A 21,342-nucleotide genomic window follows, 5' to 3' on the forward strand; every position below is an offset into this window, starting at 1 on the left:
TGAATTGTGTGCTCCCGCAGTACAAGTACTCAGTTTAATTTTTTTATTTCTTATTTTTTTTACAAAGTAGACTTTTCCAACATAATGAATTAACACTTAAAATTATGTGAAGCTATAAATTAAGATATGTGGGAGAATTTTCTCTCACCTTTGGTTTCTCCTGCAATTATTGCCTTCTGCATTTCTATAGAACAGCAAGAGGCAGGACTAACGTCTCATCCGTCTTTTATGAAGATTTGAATCAGTTCTACATCAGTAGGATTCAAGATGCTGGAATAGCTGATAATGTTTAGTTTTGCATCCATTCTTTCTATTTTTCCTGCTGTTGGCTTAATTCTTGTGGTTGATTAACTTTTTTGCCATAGTTCTGCTTGGAATAAAATTAACTGAAAAGAGCAGAAACAGGCTATGTTTTTCAGGTTAATTTTAATCTTTATGAGTTTGGTGTATAAATGATGTCCCAAAGGTAGGATAGTGCAGTGGAAGGGAGGGAATTATTATACATTTTATCATAAAGTCTTACTTTGCACTAATTTTAAAAACATTTATATGTTTTGGCTGTGAGGTCTGACAAGGTATATTTTGGTTTGTAGCCATTAAAAATTATTTTGGCCTGTTTATAACAAACACTAACATTAGTAACAAACACTAACATTAGTAAGTGACATGAGAATTTTTTTTTCCATATAAAAGAAGTCTGTAAGTAGAGTAGTTCAGGGTTTGTATGGCAGCTCCATAGTCATCTGGGACTTCTAACTTTGTTTAACCAAATCTAATATATGACTTCCATATGGAGGTTGCCTCATGGTTATTGAATGGTTCCTGGAGTTCTGGCCATGGTATCACATCCAGGCAAGAAAAAGGAAAGGAAAAAAACCAAGAGTATACCTCTCAACTGACTCAGCCCCATTTATTTAAAGCTCAAAGAAGGCTGGAAAATGTAGTCTTTTTAGTGAGAAAAGTATGGATTCAAATAAATGTTTGATTGTTTTAATAAGGAAGGGGAAGGTGGATATTTGTGTAGAAAGTTAGCTGCCTCTTCCACATTGTCTGATTAAATGAGGTTCTCTGGGTGAGATTTGTTAAATGTAGCCCATACCATTCCTGTACATTCCTCAGGTTTGTCAGTTAGATGCTTTTGCACAGTAATTCACATTTATGAACCCATTATCCCAGCCTATAGCAGAACGGGATATACATTTTCAGACTGAATGTCATAAGATGGAATTCGTACTTAGGTTATGTATATTTAAGCCCTAAATTTAGAAATGTAATTGAAATATATAGTCACATAGTTTAGGATAAAGGGGAAAGCTAGCTTGCTTTTTTTTTTTTTTTTTTTTTTAAAGATTTTATGTATTTAACAGAGAGAGAGAGCACAAGCAGGGGGAGCAGTAGAGGGAGAGGGAGAAGCAGTCTCCCCGCTGAGCAGGGAACCCAATGCAGGTCTTGATCCCAGGACCCTGGGATCATGACATGAGCCAAAGGCAGACGCTTAACCATCTGAGCCACCCAGGCACCCCTTGCTTGCTTTCTTAATAAAAGTCTGTGTATAATTGAAATCTGCAAAACGCTGCTCAAAAAAAATTAAAGAAGACCTAAATAAATGGAGAGACATCCTGGGCAAAGGGCTTAGAAGACTTAATATTGTTAAGATGTTGATACTAACTACTGAAAGCAATCTACTGATTTAATGCAGTCCCTATCAAATTTCTACTGCCATTTGTGTATAAATGAAAGAGCCGATTCTAAATTGCAAAAGCCAGAACAGTCTTGAAAAAGAAAAATAGGGCACCTGGGTGGCTCAGTTGGTTTTGCATCTGCCTTCGGTTCAGGTCATGAACCCAGGGTCCTGGGATCGAGCCTCACATTGGGCTCCCCATTCAGTGGGGAGCCTGCTTCTCCCCCCGCCCCAACCCGCTCATGCTCACTCTCTCTCTCTCTCTGACAAATAAATAAATAATTAAAAAAAAAAAAAAAGAGGACACACACTTCCTGATTTCAAAATTTATTACAAAGCTACAGTAATCAGAACAATGATAGACCTATAGACCACTGGAATAGAATAGGGAATCCATAAGTAAATCCACATATCTATTGACAATTGATTTTCTTTTTTAAAAAATTTTTTAAAGATTTATTTATTTTAGGGGCGCCTGGGTGGCTCAGATGGTTAAGCGTCTGCCTTCGGCTCAGGTCATGATCCCAGGGTTCTGGGATTGAGTCCCGCATCGGGCTCCCTGCTAGGCGGGGAGCCTGCTTCTCCCTCTGCCTCTGCCTCTCTCTCTCTCTGACTTTCATGAATAAAAAAAAAAAAAAAAAGATTTATTTATTTTAGAGAGTGTGCGAGCATGCCCTTGTGCACAAAGTGGGGGAGGGGCACAGGAGAGAGAAATTCATGCAGACTCCCCACTGAGCATGAAGCCCAATGCAGGGCTAGATCCCAGGACCCTGAGATCGTGACCCAAGCCTAAATCAAGGGTCGTACACTCAACAGACTGAGCCACCCAGGCACCGGACAATTGATTTTCAATAAAAACACCAGGCTCAACCTACATAATGGGAGGAAATATTTGAAAATTACATATCCGAGAAGGGTTTACTATCTAGGATCTATAAAGAACTCTTGCATATCAATAATAAAATGACAAATTTAAAAATGGGCAAAGGACTTGAATAGACATTTATTCAGAGAGGTTGTACAATGGCCAGTAAGCACATGAAAAGATGCTTAACATTATTAGTCATTAGAGAACTGCAAATCAAAATCACAAAAAGATTCCACTTCCTACCTACTAGGATGAGTATTATATATAAAAAGAGAAAATACCAAATTCTGGCAAGAATGTGGAAAAATTGGAACCTTCATGTATTGCTATAGGAAATTTAAAGTCGTGCAGCTACTGTGGAAGCCAGTGTGGCATTTCCTCACAAAGTTTAAGTAGAATTATCATATGGCCTAGCAGTTCTACTAGTATATACTGAAGAATTCAGTATAGGAACGCACAGCAGCCAAAAGGTGGAAACAACCCAAATGTCCATTAATAGATGAATGAAAAAAGAAATTGTGGGCTATCCATACATTCTGATAAGTTATTGCTTAATGGGTACAGTTTCTGTTTGAGGTTATAAAAAAGCTTTAAAAATAATGTTGACAGTTATACATCTTTGTGGATATAATCAATGCCATTGAATTGTACATTTAATGTGGTTACATTTTATTTTTTTAAAGATTTTATTTAAGAGAGAGAGTGAGCACATGAGCGGGGGGAAGGGGTAGAGAAAGAGAGAGAGAGAGAGAAGCAGACTTCCCATGAAGCAGGGAGCCCAATGCAGGGCTCGATCCCAGGACCCTGGGATCATGACCTGAGCCAAAAGCAACTGCCTAACCAACTGAGCCACCCAGGTGCCCCAAAATGTCACATTTTATGATATTTGTTTTACCACAATTTAAAAATAAAATCTTTTTTTTTTTTTTTAAAGATTTTATTTATCTATTTGAGAGAGAGAGAATGAGAGACAGAGAGCATGAGAGGGAGGAGGGTCAGAGGGAGAAGCAGACGCCCTGCCGAGCAGGGAGCCCGATGCAGGACTCTATCCTGGGACTCCAGGATCATGACCTGAGCCGAACGCAGTCGCTTAACCAACTGAGCCACCCAGGCGCCCAAAAATAAAATCTATCTTAAAAAAATATATTAGTGTCAGTGTAGGTTCATCAGCTGTAATAAATGTACCACTTTGGCAGGGGATGTTAACAATAGGGCGTGTTAATGCCTATGTGGGGGTAAGGGAATATATGGAAAATCTCTGCACCTTTCAGTTTCGCTATGAACCTAAAACTACTCCCAAAAAAATAGTATTTTAAAAAATGGTTAAGATGGTTAATTTTATTATGTGTATTTTATCACAACTTAAATATATATAATAAATATATATTATAATCATTATATTTTGGAAAGAGCTGGACTTTTACTCCCAACTCCAGCAGAAGCTTTGTTCCCCTGGACAAGTTTTTTAACTTCTCTGAACCCCACTATTGTTTTTTGGGGGGGTTTTGTTTTTGTTTTTAAAGATTTTTATTTATCAGAGAGAGGGAGAGAGTGTGCATACAAATGGGGGTGGGGGTGGGGCAGAGGGAGAAGCAAGCTCCCCACTGAGCAAGGAGCCCTGTGTGGGACTTGATCCCAGGATCCTGAGATCATGACCTGAACCGAAGGCAGACGCTTAACCAGCTGAGCCACCCATGCATCCCTGAACCCCAATATTGTTAAAATGATAAAAATAAGAATGGCAGTAGCTCCCTTGCAGAGATGTATGAGGATTAGAGATGATCGTGTAAAAGGCCTAAAAAAATTCTTTAGCACACGTGCTCAGTAGGTGGAAACCACTATCACTGAAAATTTTGTTCATTCGTATTTGGCTATGATGTGTTTTTGTGTTTAATTCATTATTTCTCTTACAATCATAATTACCATTTGAACCCTGAACTGCCATTAAACTATTATTATGTTTTCAATTTATTTATTTATTTATTTATTTGAGAGAGCGCATGCATGGGGGGAGAAGCAGAGGGAGAGGCCGACTCCTGCTGAGCAGGGAGCCCCATGCAGGGCTTGAGATAAGGACCTGAGCTGAAGGCAGATGCCTAATCAACTGAGCCACCCAAGCACCTCCTAAACTATTATTATTTTTATTTTATTTTTTAACTTCCTTGTTTTATTCTGTTTTACAGGCAACAATTGGTATTGACTTTTTATCAAAAACAATGTACTTGGAGGATCGAACAGTGAGTAATGTTTTCAGTGTGCAATTTTCTGCAACACTCCAGGATAGAAAACTATGATCAAAGCTATAATTGATGATTGTCACCATAAGAAGCTCTTAGCAAAGTAGAGAAAGTTAGTTTACAGGCTTTGAGAAAAACTATTATTAACAGAGTGGTAGTACTTAGCATTCTGGCTTAATCCCTAAGTAAAATCCAAAGAGGAGAGAAAGCCAAGTTGTTTGGAAAATACTGAATGCCCTAGGCTTGCTAAACAAAATTTGTCACCCTGATTTGGAAAAATGATAACAAATAGCACTGAGATAATGAAAAGTGTGTTTTCATAAAGAAATTAGAGCTGCTAAAGACCTTTTGAGTGCTACTCTTGAGGCATTAAAAAATATCTCATTTGAATATCACATAATTTGTGAATTTCAAAATTTTATTTGTCAGAATATAATGAATACCAAAGTGACAGTAACTAGGTAGAGGTAGTGTGTATTTATTTGTTGGATTTAGATGCCTATCTTTTGGAATGCTCCCTTTAAGCATAGTATAAATTCTGTATTCTAGCCCACTGTCCCTGGAAGAGATTCCTATCAACTAAACAGTGACTGTCTTATTAAATGTAATATTTCAGGACCTATACCCCCCAAAAATTATTGTATCTCTAATGATTTTTCATGTAAATGTGTAAGTTTTTCTTTTGGATGTTCTCTTTTATGTTTTAATACACAGCATGTCGTTTCTTAAATTTTCAAAGCTTAGAAATTGCTTTATAATGGTAAGATAACTGAATGCTTATTTTCAGGCTTTTCTTCCTCAAATATAGATATGAAAAAGTAAGAAAATAACATTTTTATGTAGTGTTGCGAAAAGATATTTCTCCTTTTTTGTTAGGTTATATACAATGTTCTGGGAAGAAACGTGTAGGAGAAACATACGCACAGTAGTCAGAGTCCCAATTTCACAGTGTTCTAGATCCAATAAAAAAGAGACAAATTCTAGCTTCAGAGAGGTTTTCAGAGAAGCATTCATTCCTTTACTCTGATAGCCGGGGCTGCTCATTGGCATTTACCTTCATTTTTCCCTTTTATGCTCACTATTTGAACATCAACACAGTCTACTTTTTGCTATCCGGAAGGCATAAGATCCAAAGAGATGTTATAGGGAGTAACAAAAAAAGCTATATTTCTGATTCTATGAAATCTTTCACATTGCCATATTTAAATCACATACCTTCAGAGCAAGCAAATTTTTAATATACTCCCTTTTGAAAAAGGAAAGGAATTTTGTATTATTTTCAATCCTCACATCCCTGCAACCTTTTGCATGAGTCTACTTTTTACCTTCTTCCCACCTTCCCCCTTTTAAAAACATTATTTCTTTTTTCTTTTTAGTATGAGTTTGGTTTTTTTTTTTTTTTATTTATTTTTTCCCATCCCACAGATCAGGCTGCAGCTTTGGGATACTGCGGGTCAGGAACGTTTCCGTAGCCTCATTCCCAGTTACATCCGTGATTCTGCTGCAGCCGTAGTAGTTTACGATATCACAAGTAGGTATTTTGCAACGGGTTGACCTTTCTTATTTTTCTTGCTTGTTTGACTGATTTTGTTAGGTACGATTGCAATTATGGGACACAGCAGGTCAAGAGCGGTTCAGGAGCTTGATTCCTAGCTACATTCGTGACTCCACTGTGGCAGTTGTTGTTTATGATATCACAAGTGAGTGGGGGGAATTACGCATTTCTAATCTTTCAACCTTTAGCTTAGCTGCATGCATGTTCTTGTCTTGTGCTTGTTTTCTATACTAGCATGTAAAAATGAGTTTTGTCATAGTAAACCTTATCATATACCAGTTAGGTCAGAAATATTTGCTTTGGTGCTTGTACCAACATGCTTTATTTCCACTGTGCCAGATTTTTTTTGCCCTGGAAATTTTCCTTCAGATCTAATTATGGATCCTCTCCAAGGCTTTCTTAGTATCCTGTTATCCCTAAGTCACACCGTAATTATGGTTGGAAGAATGTCTCCTTTTTCATTTAACTTGATCTCAGATTTCTCTAAAATAAAATAATCTGCATTTAAGCCTCTTGCCAAAATTTTCAAATCCTCCAAGGCTTTCTGTTGAGGCTATTAAAAGCTTCCGCTAGCCAACTTTTCTCTGCTTTCCACTTCCAGCCATCCTCTCTCTATAGAGGAAGGCAGAGAAAACATATAATGTGCAGTTTTCTATTAATCATTTTCATTTGAATCACATCTGGATTCTGTGACTGACTGACTTTGTTGCTAACAAATTACTTTCATTTCTCTCCAAGAAGAAATTTTAAATAGGAGATTGAAACAAGTAATGATCTTCCTTTTTCTTTTCCCTAAAGACTAAATAAGGTCTTTGGCATTTTAAGTGCCTGTAAATTTTCCACAGAATATGGTGACTGACAGGGAAATGCTCTCTGATTAAAATTGTCTTTGTAAATTGGTTTATTATATACATTAGGCAATATTAAGCCATCATTCCATATAGTGGTCCATAATTTGTAGGAAAACCAGAATAATGTTACATCTTAAACTTACTTTAAAGAGAATCTTACATAAACTATTGGTTTGAGCTAGTGATATTCTTACTGTACATTTTTGCATATGTGCTCAACCAGAAGTCGTATCTACTTAATAATTGCTATGGCAGAATTGTAAGTTTGCATTCAGAGACCTTTTTTGGGGGGGTGGGTTAGGTGCTATATGCAATCTTTCTTTTCTTAAAGCTTTACTTTGGGTTGCTACTTGTTTAAAAAATGTGTATGTTCATTATTGTGCATTGACAAGTTTTGCAGCTTTAAAATGTTTGTGCTTACTTTAACCAAATCAAATGAAACCTCGTGTATTTTTCTTTAAAAATTGTGTACATGTGGTTAAAACATTAGTATACTGTTTTCTGGAGCTGCTGTAAAAAATACTGAAGTATTCTACTTAGAATGCACTGCTAGGAAAGATGGATTTTGTTACAAGTGATTCTGGTGCATTAAACTAATGAACTTCAAGTTAAAGTGATCACAAACTGAACAAGCAATGCAAACAAAGTGGTGTTGAAAGCTATGTAAAGGCTTTATAATTTTCTGGATGTGTTGGGATTTACTGGCTGACCTACTTTTGGAGATGCTTTCTTTGTTATGCTGGGTATGTGTAAGTAATCAAAAAAAAGATTGTGGCAATGTGACCCATATTATCTGTCATAGCTGTCCTTGCATTTTAAAAAGGTCCCCCCCCCAATTACATATGGTACGTTGCACTCATTTGGTCATGTCCAAAAATTTTAAACTACTATAAAAGGAACCTTGAGTACTTTATTCTTTGGATTTGTTTATATCACTGACAGTTGTACTCAGATAAAATGGAGTCATGTTGCAGGCACATTAAAAGTGGATCCTAATGTGCCACCCCCTCCCCAACTTCCAGGATTTGTTTGTTGTTGTTGTTGTTGTTGTTGTTTGGTTTATCACTTGGGGAAGCTTTGCAGTAACACTAATCTCTCTGTCCACCCTCCTATACCAGATGTTAACTCATTCCAGCAAACTACAAAATGGATTGATGATGTCAGAACAGAAAGAGGAAGTGATGTTATCATCATGCTAGTAGGAAATAAAACAGATCTTGCTGACAAAAGGTATAGAGTGATTTTGTATATGTATCAAATATTTGATATCTTTGTTAAGCAGCCTGTTATTTTTATTACTGAAGAATTGTTTTGAAAGGAAACATGTTTAATTCTTAAGTTTATACTCCCCTTTTCTTTAGTGTGAGAACCTGAAATACAAATGTGAACATTAAACTCAGTCCTTAAAGGAAAATGAATTTTTTTGTTTTGTGTAAGCCCATGTGTAAATAGCTTTTGTGCAAAATTGTTTACACATGGGGGAAAAGAAGATTGTTTATACATGAAGCTGGTAACTATTTTGCATTTTTTAGGCCCCATAAACATGGGCACTATTCTGTTAAAGAACAAAATGTTTTAAGAACAAATCCTATCCTTAAAAATTATTCATAATGATTAAATGCACACTCTTTTGGTAGTCTTCTTATAAATATTCATTATAATTCAGTGGTGCAGTTTTTCTTTCCTTTTTTTAAATTGTATGGTTGAACCAGACTGTGTAGTTGAACTGAATAGCTTGATTGTGATACCTTAGTCAAATGAGCAAAGCCATATTCAAGTCACAGGATACAAAATTATTAACATTCACTGTAGAACCCATGGCTTGAGTATCTGCCTTCAGCATCCTAAGTAATCTACTGGATATTCTTTCTGCTTTAAATAGTCTTGACCATTTTACTTAATAGTAGAAGCTTTTACTATTTGCTGTTTGTTTATTCATGAGATGGATATTGAAATTCAGGTATTGAACTTGTACTATTAATTAAAATGTTGCAAAGAAATCCAATATGTTCAAAGGCTTGTGGAAATGTTAAGCCCATTGCTTCCCATGGACCTCATTTGGAATTGGCAGTAGAATGACAAAAAAGTCTGTCTTGATTTAAAAGTAAACTCAGAGTATGATCATCTTTCCTTTATGAAAATACTTGTTTGGACATCAGTTGGCATCATGAGTTTTCACTATTTTATTTATCTCCACTCAGAATTTGTAGATCATGGGACGCCTGGGTGGCTCAGTTGGTTAAGCGTCTGCCTTCGGCTCAGGTCATGATCCCAGGGTCATGCTCAGCGAAGAGCCTGTTTCTCCCTCTGCCTGCTACTCCCGCTGCTTGTGCTTTCTCTCTCTCTCTAATAAATAACTAAAATCTTTAAAAAAAAAAAAAAAAGAATTTATAGATCATGTAGGTATATATTCTTCTAGTAGAGAGTCCCTAGTACTTTCATTTTTAAGTAGGAAAATTGTATATCTGAATTGCTTTCTGTTATAATAGCCAGAGTTGTCTAAAAGGATGCATATAGCATCTGTTCTTTTATTGTGTCATATTTCAGTTGAGTACATAAATGCTAGAAACTTACCTCAATTATACATAAAGTGATTTTTTTTTTCTTCAAGGTAATATTTGTCCATTGGTTTGGAATTACTGTGTTTCTCAGCAAGTTTTGCCAGACTGTCACCCTTTAATTTTAAAATGAGTAAAAGATTTAAAGGTTTGTTAAATAAGCATTAGAAGAAAAATTTTTTGGTAGTAGGTGGGTGGCCTTTTATAAGCATGACATGAAATCCTAAAGCCATAAAGAGAAAGATTGGTTTAAGTCTGAATATATAAATATAAAGATCATATTCACCAATTAGATCAGCCATTATTCAGAAGATTGATAATGCACAGTATTGTCAAGAATCTAAGTAAGAACTACAATGGAATATTATGCAGCCATCAAAAAACAAAATCTTGCCATTTGCAACGACATGGATGGAACTAGAGGGTATTATGCTAAGTGAAATAAGTCAATCAGAGAAAGACAAGTATCATATGATCTCACTGATAGAGGAATTTGAGAAACAAGACAGAGGATCATAGGGGAAGGGAGGGAAAAATGAAGCAAGACGAAACCAGAGAGGGAGACAAACAATAAGAGACTCTTAATCTCAGGAAACAAACTGAGGGTTGCTGGAGTGGTGGGGGGTGGCAGGGGTAGGGTGGCTGGGTGATGGAAATTGGGGAGGGTATCTGCTATGTTGGGCACTGTGAATTGTGTGAGACTGATGAATCACAGACCTGTACCTCTGAAACAAATAATACATTATATGTAAAAAAAAAAAAAAGATAGTAGGAAGGGAAAAATGAAAAAATCGGAGGGGGAGAGGAACCATGAGAGACTATGGACTCTGGGAAACAAACTGACGGTTCTAGAGGGGAGGGGGTGGGGGGATGGGTTAGCCCAGTGATGGGTGTTAAGGAGGGCATGTATTGAATGGAGCACTGCGTGTTACGCGAACAATGAATCATGGAACACTGCATCAAAAACTAATGATGTAATGTATGGTGACTAACATAACATAATAAAAGAAAATTTTAAAAGAAACTCATATACTGAAAATGTAACAAATATAATTTTTTAGAAAGATTTTATTTATGTATTTGAGAGAAAGAGAGCACAAGCGGAAGAGAGTGGAGAGGCTTAACTGACTGAGCCACCCAGGTACCCTGTAACTAGTATAATTTGGGGATGAAACAGTTCAACAGTATAAGAATTTAAAATATTCATTGACTCAGGGCACCTGGGTGGCTCAGTCGGTTGGGTGTCTGCCTTCGGCTCAGGTCGTGATCCCAGGGTCCTGGGATGGAGCCCCATGTCCAGCTCCCTGCTCAGCGGGGAGCCTGCTTCTCTCTCTCCCTTTGTCCTCCTCACTGGTCATGCTTTCTCTCTCAAGTTCTCCCTCTCTCCCTTTCTCTCTCTCTCTCTCATGAATGAATGAATGAAATATTCATTGACTCAAACCTACCTCCAGTAATTTATTCCACAGATATACCTGCAGAAATGTGAAAAAATGAACATATAAGAACGTTTATTGCAACATTATTTGTAATACTTAAAAAAAAAATCAATCTAAATGTCCTTCAGGAGCAGTAGCATTTTATAAATGAAATTCTTGTAGCTACTAAAAAAAAATGAGAGAAATTTATTGATGTCTAACACATGAAGCTTAAAAAAATTCACTTGATCAGTATGTGTAGCATGATATCCTTTCTGTTAACAAAAAATTAAAGGTGGTAGAGATATATATATTCTTTTGCTTAGAACAAATCTGCATTAAGCATACATGGAACTTAACTGTCACTGGGAAGGGAGTGGGATTATGGACGACTTTAATGTTAATGATTGGTCTTCTAAAAAATTACTTTTGTAATCAGGAGAAAAGGTTTTAAAATTTTTTTAAAAAAAGATTTTATTTATTTATTTGACAGAGAGAGACACAGAGAGGGAACACAAGCAGAGGAATGGGAGAGGGAGAAGCAGGCTTCTTGCAGAGCAGGGAGCCTGATGCTGGGCTCGATCCCAGGACCTAAGCCGAAGGCAGACGCTTAACAACTGAGCCACCCAGGCACCCCTGGAAGAAAAAGTTTTAATAAAAATGATTCAAAGTTAAATGTCTTTATCACATTGAAAATTACATTTTTTTGGGCACCTGGGTGGCTCAGTTGGTTAAGCAACTGCGTTCGGCTCAGGTCATGATCCTGGAGTCCCGGGATCGAGTCCCGCATCTGGCTCCCTGCTCGGCAGGGAGTCTGCTTCTCCCTCTGACCCTCCTCCCTCTCATGCTCTCTGTCTCTCATTCTCTCTGTCTCAAATAAATAAATAAAATCTTTAAAAAAAAAAAAAGAAAATTATATTTTTTTGGTAAAAACTTGGAGGAAATACCAGAGTATATCTGTTCCAGTGTTTCAATATAAGCACCTCAATGTGCAGTACTTTCTATTCTCTGTAGCCAGTGATTCCCAAATGTTCCAAACCTGAGAATCAATTGGTCAATAGTTTGTTAGACCCTCTTTTACGATTCTGGCTGTGAAGGATCATTGTCAACTTTAAAAATTTTAGGGTTTTATATCCTACCTCTAGATGCTGTAATTCAATTAGTTTAGTGTGGGACCCTTGAATTTATATTTTAATAAGTCTTCCTAGGTGATTCTGACAAAAATAAAACCACAGTTGGGACCATTGCTGTAGCTAATCTTCAACCATTTTATTAGGGTGACTACTAGTTCTAAAACTAGGAAGAATTTCTGTCTGGAATCATTTATATGTAGGATAATCATTCACTCATAATAATCATTCATTCAGAAGTATTTATTATCACTTATGTTTCAGAGGATGCTACTCTAGGTTAGAATAGTGAACAAAAAAAGACAAGTCTTCAAGGAACTTTTATTTCAGAGAATGAACCAGGCAGTAAATAAGTAAAAAAGTAATAATAATAATTTAAGAAATACATAGTATGTTTGATAATGATACATGCTAAGAGTAAAAAATAAAGCAGGAAAAAGAAATTTGAAATGTCAAGTGTGAGTTTGAAATATTAGGTGGGATAGGAATGGAAGACTTCAGGGGCGCCTGGGTGGCTCAGTCGTTAAGCGTCTGCCTTCGGCTCAGGTCATGGTCCCAGGGTCCTGGGATCGAGCCCACATCCGGCTCCCTCTCTGCGGGAAGCCCGCTTCTCCCTCTCCCACTCCCCCTGCTTGTGTTCCCTCTCTCGCTGTGTCTCTGTCAAATAAATGAATAAAATCTTTTTTTTTTTTAAAAAGGGAATGGAAGACCTCATTGAGAAGATGACTGATGTCTTTTGAGTACACATGCTAAGGAAGGAAGGGAGTCACCCATGCAAATTTCTGGCCCAGAAAATGCAAAATCCCTGAGTTGGGAATATACTTAGTTTATTTGAAGAACAGCGTGGAGCCCTATATAGCTGGTAAAGAGAATGATGAAAAGTGTAGGAGGTGATGAGGTTTAAAAAAAAAAAAATGATAAAGGCTAGGTCAAGTGGGACAAAATGAAGACTCTGAATGAGATTGAAGGGTTCAAGCAGAAGAGTAACTTTTCATAGATCAATGTTTGCTCTGTTGAAAATACATAAGAGTAGAAGCGAGGAGGGTAATCCAGACTGTAATCCAAGCAAGAAATGATGATGACTTGGACCAGGGTAGTGGCAGCTTGTGTGGTGATCAGTGGTCAAGTTCAGATATATATATATTTTTTAAATTTATTTTTAAAGATTTTATTTATTTATTTGAGAGAGAGAGAGAGAGCGAGATCAGGAACACAAGGGGGAGTGGGAGAGGGAGAAGCAGGCTTCCCGCTGAGCAGGGAGCCCGATGTGGGACTCGATCCCAGGACCCTGAGATCATGACCTGAGCTGAGGGTAGATGCTTAACGACTGAGCCACCCAGGCGCCTTCAAGTTCAGATGTATTTTGAAGATGGAATTGTCAAGATAAACGCATGCAGTGGATAGAATACATAGTGATGGACAGAATATGGAGTTGTGGGAGAAGGAGGATTCAAAATGACACCTAGATTCTTAGCCTGAGTAATTGTCGTTAACTGAGATAGGAAGAGACTACATAAAGGAATGGTTTGGGATGGAATATCATGACTTCAGTTTTGGTCATTTTAAATTTAGAATTGCTAGGAGTGCCTGGGTGGCTCAGTTGGTTAAGCATCCACTCTTTTTTTTTTTTTTTTAAGATTTTATTTATTTATTTGACAGAGAGAGAGATAGCTAGAGCAGGAACACAAGCAGGGGGAGTGGGAGAGGGAGAGGCAGGCTTCCCGCTGAGCAGGGAGCCCGATGTGGGACTCCATCCCAGGACCCCAGGATCATGACCTGAGCCGAAGGCAGACACTTAACGACTGAGCCACCCAGGCGCCCAAGCATCCACTCTTGATTTTGGTTTAGGTCATGATCTCAGGGTTGTGAGACGGAGCCCTGCTTCGGGCTCTGAGCTGGGCGTGTAGCCTGCTTAAGATTCTCTCCCTCACCCCCTTCCTCCTTCTCAAATAAATGAACAAATAAATTATACTTGATATTAGATATCCTAATATCTAATTAGATGTCAGGTAGGCAATTGGATATTGGAGTCTGGAGTTCAGAGTAGTCATCCAGGCTAGATATATAAGTTTGGGAATAATCAGCATGTAGATGGTACTTAAAACCACAAGACTGCATGGGATCACCGAGGGAGTAATTGTAAATAGAGGTCCAAGGAGTAAATTTTAGGGCATCTGACAGAATTTTTTTTTTTAAGATTTTATTTATTTATTTTGACAGAGAGAGATACCACAAGAGAGGGAACACAAGCAGAGGGAGTGGGAGAGGGAGAAGCAGGCTTCCTGCTGAGCAGGGAGCCTGATGGTGGGGCTGGATCCCAGGACCCGGGGATCATGACCTGGGCCGAAGGCAGATGATTAATGACTGAGCCACCCAGGCGCCCCCTGACAGAATTATTTTAAAGAAATTCACACTGTTGACATATTTAGGGCTAAAGGTCTGCAAATTGTCAACTTATTCTCAAATATGTGTTTTTTAAAATGTATATACACGTGTAAATACATAGAGAATGAGGATAAAACAAACAGATGTAGCAAAAGATTAACAATTGGATTGTTACATAAGAGAATGGAATAAGGACAGTTTCCTCTAGTAGCAGGACTAGAGGTAGAATATAAGGGCACACACATGTAGATCAGTGGATTGATGCTGTGAGAGCTTGTGGAAATTCTCTTGTATTGCTTTGGTTTTCTGTGTTGTAGGAAGCAGGGTTTGTCAGCTGATATTTTAGATCCATTTAATTAGAATATTTCCATATCTATTAAACACCTGTGTGTCAGCTAGGCACTAGGAATACCAAGATAAGTGACATTATCTTGCACTTGAAGAGTGTATTACAATTTGAGACACACTGCTAATTATAATGCATCACCAAATGCCCTAGAAAATATATCAAGAGACTTCAACATACATGTCTTTTGACTTACTTGTTCCACTTACAGAAATACACAAAATCCATCCTAAAGAAATGACCCACAGTGCACAAAATATTGTGCAAAAAGATGTTTATAGCAGCATTTTCCACTGTAGTATAACATTTGAAAAAAACATATTTTTAACAGTTTGGTCATAAAAAATTATTTTACATGAAGTTTTTAATCATAAGGCTAAATTCTTATGATTTTATATGAAGAGAAAATAGTAGGCTATTAAGTTTTTAAAAACAAAAAAAATTACAGGATGAGCCCAGCCAAGTAAAAAAGCAAATCATTAAATCATTTAAAAAATGTCTTTTTAAAAAATTGTTTAGTTAGGTATAACATATACACAGAAGTGCACAAATTTTAAATGTACTGCAGCTTGATGAACTCTCAAACTAGTCTCACCTGTATACCTAGCACCCCTGTCAAGAAAAGTTCTTTTCAGAATCTTGTTTGTAGTCTTTATAATATCATTCTTGCAAAAAGAAGAATTTATCTTAAAAATTTTTTTTACAGGCAAGTATCTATTGAGGAAGGAGAAAGGAAAGCCAAAGAGCTGAATGTTATGTTTATTGAAACAAGTGCAAAAGCAGGATACAATGTAAAACAGGTAAGTGATCTTGGAATATGGGTTGAGGTTATCCAATTGAAAAAATGATAATTATGAAATAATTGTGTGAGTATTCTCTGCTGTAAGATTTTCTTCTAGTTGGGCACCTGGGTGGCTCAGTCGGTTGAGCGACTGCCTTCGGCTCGGGTCATGATCCCGGGGTCCTGGGATCGAGTACCACATCGGGCTCCCTGCTCTGCGGGGAGCCTGCTTCTCCCTCTCCCACTCCCCCTGCTTGTGTTCCCTCTCTCACTGTGTCTCTCTCTGTCAAATAAATAAATAAAATCTTTAAAAAAAAAAAAAAAAAAAAAAAAAAAAAAGATTTTCTTCTAGTTGGTAAACAGCAGGCCTCATGATCTAGCAACATATTACACAGTGAAAAAATACAAATGTGGCATAGTTTTTGGAAAAGGAGAAAAGGCTTGACAAACTTCAGATTGTGCACAGGACAACTATTTCATTATGATTGCAAGGTTGTAAACTTAACCTACCCTCACTGCATCCTTACTGCACTGTTTTAACGTAAATTAAAAAAATTTTTTATATTTTTTTAAGAGTTTAATGACAAAAGAAAGCAAGTATTTGCTGTTGGAAATGGTATTTTGCTTGTAGTTGTGAAAGTATATTCTGGTTACTTTATCCTCAATAACCTGCTGTTGTTTTAACAGTGTTTATAACAGGAATGTTTTGGGGAAAGAGGAAAATATGGGAACATCTCACATTATCAAACTTTCTAAAATATGGAGTAGTGGTCCCAGATTTATAGGATTTTCAAACCAATATTTTTTTCACTTCTAGATGATCAATAGAAAGTTAAAATAAAATCGTTTAAACTGAGTATGTTGAGCTTTATGAAAAATTCTTCATATTGTTTTCACTTTCTTTCCCATATTTCCTTGCCTTGAAATATATGTAAGTAATTTTGAACTGTCACTAATTCCCTCCCTGCAGTATACTGTTTCATGGCTCTAAGTCTTTGTTCCTGCTGCTCTTCTCTTTGCTTAGAATGCTATTTCTTCTTTCCTGACTGATACCTATTCATCCTTTCAAGTTTCAGTTTAGATGTCAGTTCTTCAAAGTAATTTTTTTGACATTCTCTACTGTACCATACCTGCAGGCTATTTTTTTTTTTTAGCAATAAATGATACTTTTCTGTGTTTTCTCAGACCCCTGACCCTTGTGAAGCCACTGTCCTGGAACTTACCACATTATGTTGGAAATATTTCCCCCATCAAAATTATATATTCCCAGAACCTACTAATGTCTGTGGAATTTAGAAAATGATAAGTAAATGAACTCATAGGAGCCACAGACAATTAAAAAACGAGTAATAGAAATTAGCACAATTACTATTATTTATCACTGTTCTAGGACAAAGCAGTGGGTAGCTTATCTAGCTTTCACCAATAATGACATTTTGATAAGGATTGAATGAGCTAGTTGCTTACATGTCGAAGTATAGCCTTCTCTGAGACATCTTTTGGTCTTGATTAATGTCTAAAGGGATTGCTATGGCCCCCTACGCCTGACTCAGTAGTCTCATAGGTTCGGAAGTCTCAAATCATCAGCATACAGTGGTCACTAGTGATAGCTAGTATCTTCATGATATTTAATTGCTTCTAAGTTAACTCTCAGGATGTTGAGAAAATGAGATTGGTCATTCATTTGCTATTTTATAAACACATACAATTTTTTTAACAGCTTTATTGAAGCATAATTTCCATACCACAAAATTCACTTCTTTTAAATGTACAACTCAGGAGTTTTTTAAGTGAATTCAAAGCATTGTGCAACCATTACCACAATCTGATTTTAGAACTTTTCAGCACTAGGCACATAATTTTTTCTAAAAGCCTGACGCATACAGACAGATACAGCTAGTCAGTGATAATGAAGAGAGAATTCTTTTACTAAACAGTCTTACCCTGAATTCAAAACCTATTTGCTATTTTATTATTTTTCTTTATTTAGATGATATGTCTGAACATGTGATTTTGCTAAAGTTCCTGATTCTGTTGGGACTTGATTTTATTATCTTTTAAATATAAATATGATCAAAATTACTGTTTTCAAATTTTGGAAGAGAGCTGCCTTTTAAATTTTTTGTAGCTTCTTTCTTAACTCACAAAAACCATTACTTTGTATTTTGTAGGAAGTACCATAGTATATTAGAATTTTATTTCAATATTTATAGACCTTTGCTTTGTCATCTTACATAATTTAGTTAAGACAAAAATCCTAAGGGCACTGGGTGGTTCAGTCGGTTAAGCATCTGCCTTCAGCTTGATGGCAGATGGTCATGATGCCAGGGTCCTGGGTTCGAGTCCCACATCGGGCTCCCTGCTGAGCAGGGAGTCTCTTTCTCCTTCTCCCTCTGCCCCTCCCCCTTGCTCATGCTCTCTCACTCTCTTAAAAAAAAAAAAATCTTGGAAACACTCCCTCTCCCCCCTATCAATTGAGAGAATGAAACCAGAAAAAGAATTTAAATCTTATGTTAATAAACACATTTATTTATTTATTTATTTTTAAAGATTTTATTTATTTATTTGACAGAGAGAGACACAGCGAGAGAGGGAACACAGGCAGGGGAGTGGGAGAGGGAGAAGCAGGCTTCCCGCCGAGCAGGGAGCCCGATGCGGGGCTCGATCCCAGGACCCTGGGATCATGACCTGAGCCGAAGGCAGACGCTTAACGACTGAGCCACCCAGGCGCCCCTGTTAATAAACACATTTAAATAATAGGTTAAAATCTTCCTCCTTTGTCAGTGATCAATCTGGAATGGAATACATTTCTATCATGTGGGAAACTTACTGACTGATTTTAAATATTAGCTAAGAAATACATCACACTACTTTTTATGGATTGTCTATTCCTTGAATTTGTTTTTATAAAGGAGTTCAAAAACTAATCAAATAGGGTATTATTTTAAAAATTAATTATTTAAATGACTAGAAATGTTAAGAAAAGATTTTTTCTTTTAGTTGCACTACAAATCACCCCAGCGTTAAGGGATTAAAAAAAAGAAAGAAAGAAACTATTCCCTTTGATATCACTTGATATATTAGGTATATGGAAAAATTCAAATTTTCCTAAATGAAATCTAAATCAAATCTACCAAATATAACCACTGTCCAATTCCTGACTCTGGACAACGCAGCTTGTGTCGTTTGCGTTCAGTGCTTACTTTGCAAATCTAATGTTTATCATGCCATTGGAAACTTTGTCAGTAGGGGGGAAAATTGGTGACAGTAGTTTTTTCTTTTTTTAAAGATTTTATTGATTTATTTGACAGAGACACAGCGAGAGAGGGAACACAAGCAGGGGGAGTGGGAGAGGGAGAAGCAGGCTTCCCGCTGAGCAGAGAGAGCCCGATGTGGGACTCGATCCCAGGACCCTGGGATCATGACCTGAGCCGAAGGCAGACGCTTAACGACTGAGCCACCCAGGCGCCCCAGACAGTAGTTTTTTCTAAGACAGATATTTTTGAAACCCATACAGCTTACTTACTGTTGAGATTAGGAATGTATTTTTCCTCCATCCTTTCTTTGGTAGAGAATAGAGTACCTGATATCCAAACAAAGGTAAGAAAGGGCAGAGGTTTTTATTTTTTATTTTTTTTAAAGATTTTATTTTATTTTTTTGACAGAGAGAGACATAGCGAGAGCAGGAACACAAGCAAGGGGAGTGGGAGAGGGAGAAGCAGGCTTCCCGCAGAGCAGGGAGCCCGATGTGGGACTTGATCCCAGGACCCTGGGACATGACCTGAGCCGAAGGCAGACGCTTAACGACTGAGCCACCCAGGCGCCCTGACAGAGGTTTTTAGAATGGCAGATTGTCCCCAGGAAAATCTCTTTGGATTAGAGAATTGCTTAATGATTTTAAACTTTAATGTGCATAATAGTCACCTAGAAGCTTACATAAAATAACAGGTTCCTGGGGCACAACTTCTGGATACTGATTCATTAAGTCTAGGGTAGTACCCTAAAAATCTACATTTTTAGCAAGAATCTCAGGGGATTTTTCATACAAGCTATACTATGTAAAAAGACCTATTAAGCCATGGAGATAATTGAGCAAGTATGTCAAATCTATTCAGTTTGATAATTGTTCAGACAACTATTAATTCTCTAATCCCTGCTAGATACAAAAGACAGACTTCCTACATTTAAGAGGCTCAGTCTTATGTAGAAGCCAAATCCGTACATGAGGAATTAAATATTATGTATTCTGGCGCCAATATGTGTCTTCACAGGGCGCGCCTGGTCGTTCAGTCGGTTGGGCATCTTCCTTTGGCTCCTGTCATGATCCTGGGGTCTTGGGAGTGAGCCCTGGGTCGGGCTCCCTGCTCAGCAGGAGGTCTTCTCCCTCTCCCTCTCCCTCTGCTGCTCCCCCTGCTTGTGCTCTCTCTCTCTCTGAAACAAATAAATAAAATCTTTTTTTTTTTTTTTTTTAAGATACCTACTCTTGTTGATTCTGCTCTATTAGGCCCTTGTTGTCTATTGCCTTGCCTGCTATCATAGTTTATTAACCGATAATCTGCCTTAAATCTTGCCCCACTTTAGATTATCCTCCATCTTGCTATTAGTGATTGTTTTAAAATGCAGATTTAATCAGGTTACTTATGAATTTTATCCTGAATTTTAAACAAAGCCCTTAGTATGCTATGCCCTCCTGCTCAAAATCTTGATCTTTGGCCACTGTATACCTGTACTACACTGCTTAAAGTCCCCCAGGTTTACTGTGTTTCCATATTTCCATTGTATGTTACTGTCCCTCTTCCAAAATAGTTTCTTCTCTGATATTTGTAATTAAAAACTCAGTTCAGACATAATCAAATTAGATCAAGTGCCTTTCCTAATTATTGATGTAGCACTCCTTCTTTCTTTTAATATAGAAGTTTTTTGTTACTTCTGCCTCCTACCATACTGAACTCAATAAATGTTTGTTGAATGGAAGAATAATATGCTGTATTTTGGGGGGCTCCTGGTTGGCTCAGTCGTTAAGCGTCTGCCTTTGGCTCAGGTCATGATCCCAGGGTCCTGGGATCGAGCCCCACATCGGGCTCCCTGCTCTGCGGGAACCTGTTTCTCCCTCTCCCACTCCCACTCCCCCTGTTCGTGTTCCCTCTCTTGCTATGTCTCTGTCAAATAAATAAATAAAATCTTTAATTAAAAAAAAGAATAATATGCTGTATCTTTTGAGCAGAAACTTAGAGCTACCATGTTATGCCGTAAGAAAAAAATCTATTTAATGAGGTTGACTATCTTAAGAATTTTCCAAGACAGACTGAACAAGCTTAGAGAATCTAGGTTACATGAGGAATTATACTTCAGTATTTTCACTGCAATTTAGACATAGATACTCCTACTTCTTGAGTTTCTTTGAATTCAGCTAACATTGAACTTTTTCCCCATTATTTTATTGAGGTAAATATTTATGTACAGTGAAATGTACACATCTTAAGTTTACGTTTAGGTGAATTTTGATAAACGTTTATGTAGATGTAATGACTACAT

General features: G+C 37.2%; 1 protein-coding gene across 3 annotated transcripts in view; it reads left to right on the forward strand.

Annotated features, from left to right (window-relative positions):
• Positions 1-21,342, forward strand: part of RAB6A (RAB6A, member RAS oncogene family) — a 79,820-nt gene that overhangs the window by 45,728 nt on the left and 12,750 nt on the right. For 2 of the 3 annotated variants that reach the window (XM_064576947.1, XM_045894406.3), the window contains exons 3-6: positions 4,733-4,786; positions 6,381-6,486; positions 8,311-8,422; positions 15,733-15,826. In XM_064576947.1, the coding sequence (XP_064433017.1) occupies positions 4,733-4,786; positions 6,381-6,486; positions 8,311-8,422; positions 15,733-15,826 (366 nt within the window). Of the gene's footprint in view, positions 1-4,732; positions 4,787-6,211; positions 6,318-6,380; positions 6,487-8,310; positions 8,423-15,732; positions 15,827-21,342 lie in introns of all 3 variants that reach the window. The other variant, XM_045894407.3, reaches the window with a different exon arrangement.

Source organism: Mirounga angustirostris, unplaced genomic scaffold (assembly GCF_029215605.1).
Source record: "Mirounga angustirostris isolate CCGP_5_RB_7025 unplaced genomic scaffold, mMirAng1.0.hap1 SCAF_13, whole genome shotgun sequence".
Classification (NCBI taxonomy): Eukaryota; Metazoa; Chordata; class Mammalia; order Carnivora; family Phocidae; genus Mirounga; species Mirounga angustirostris.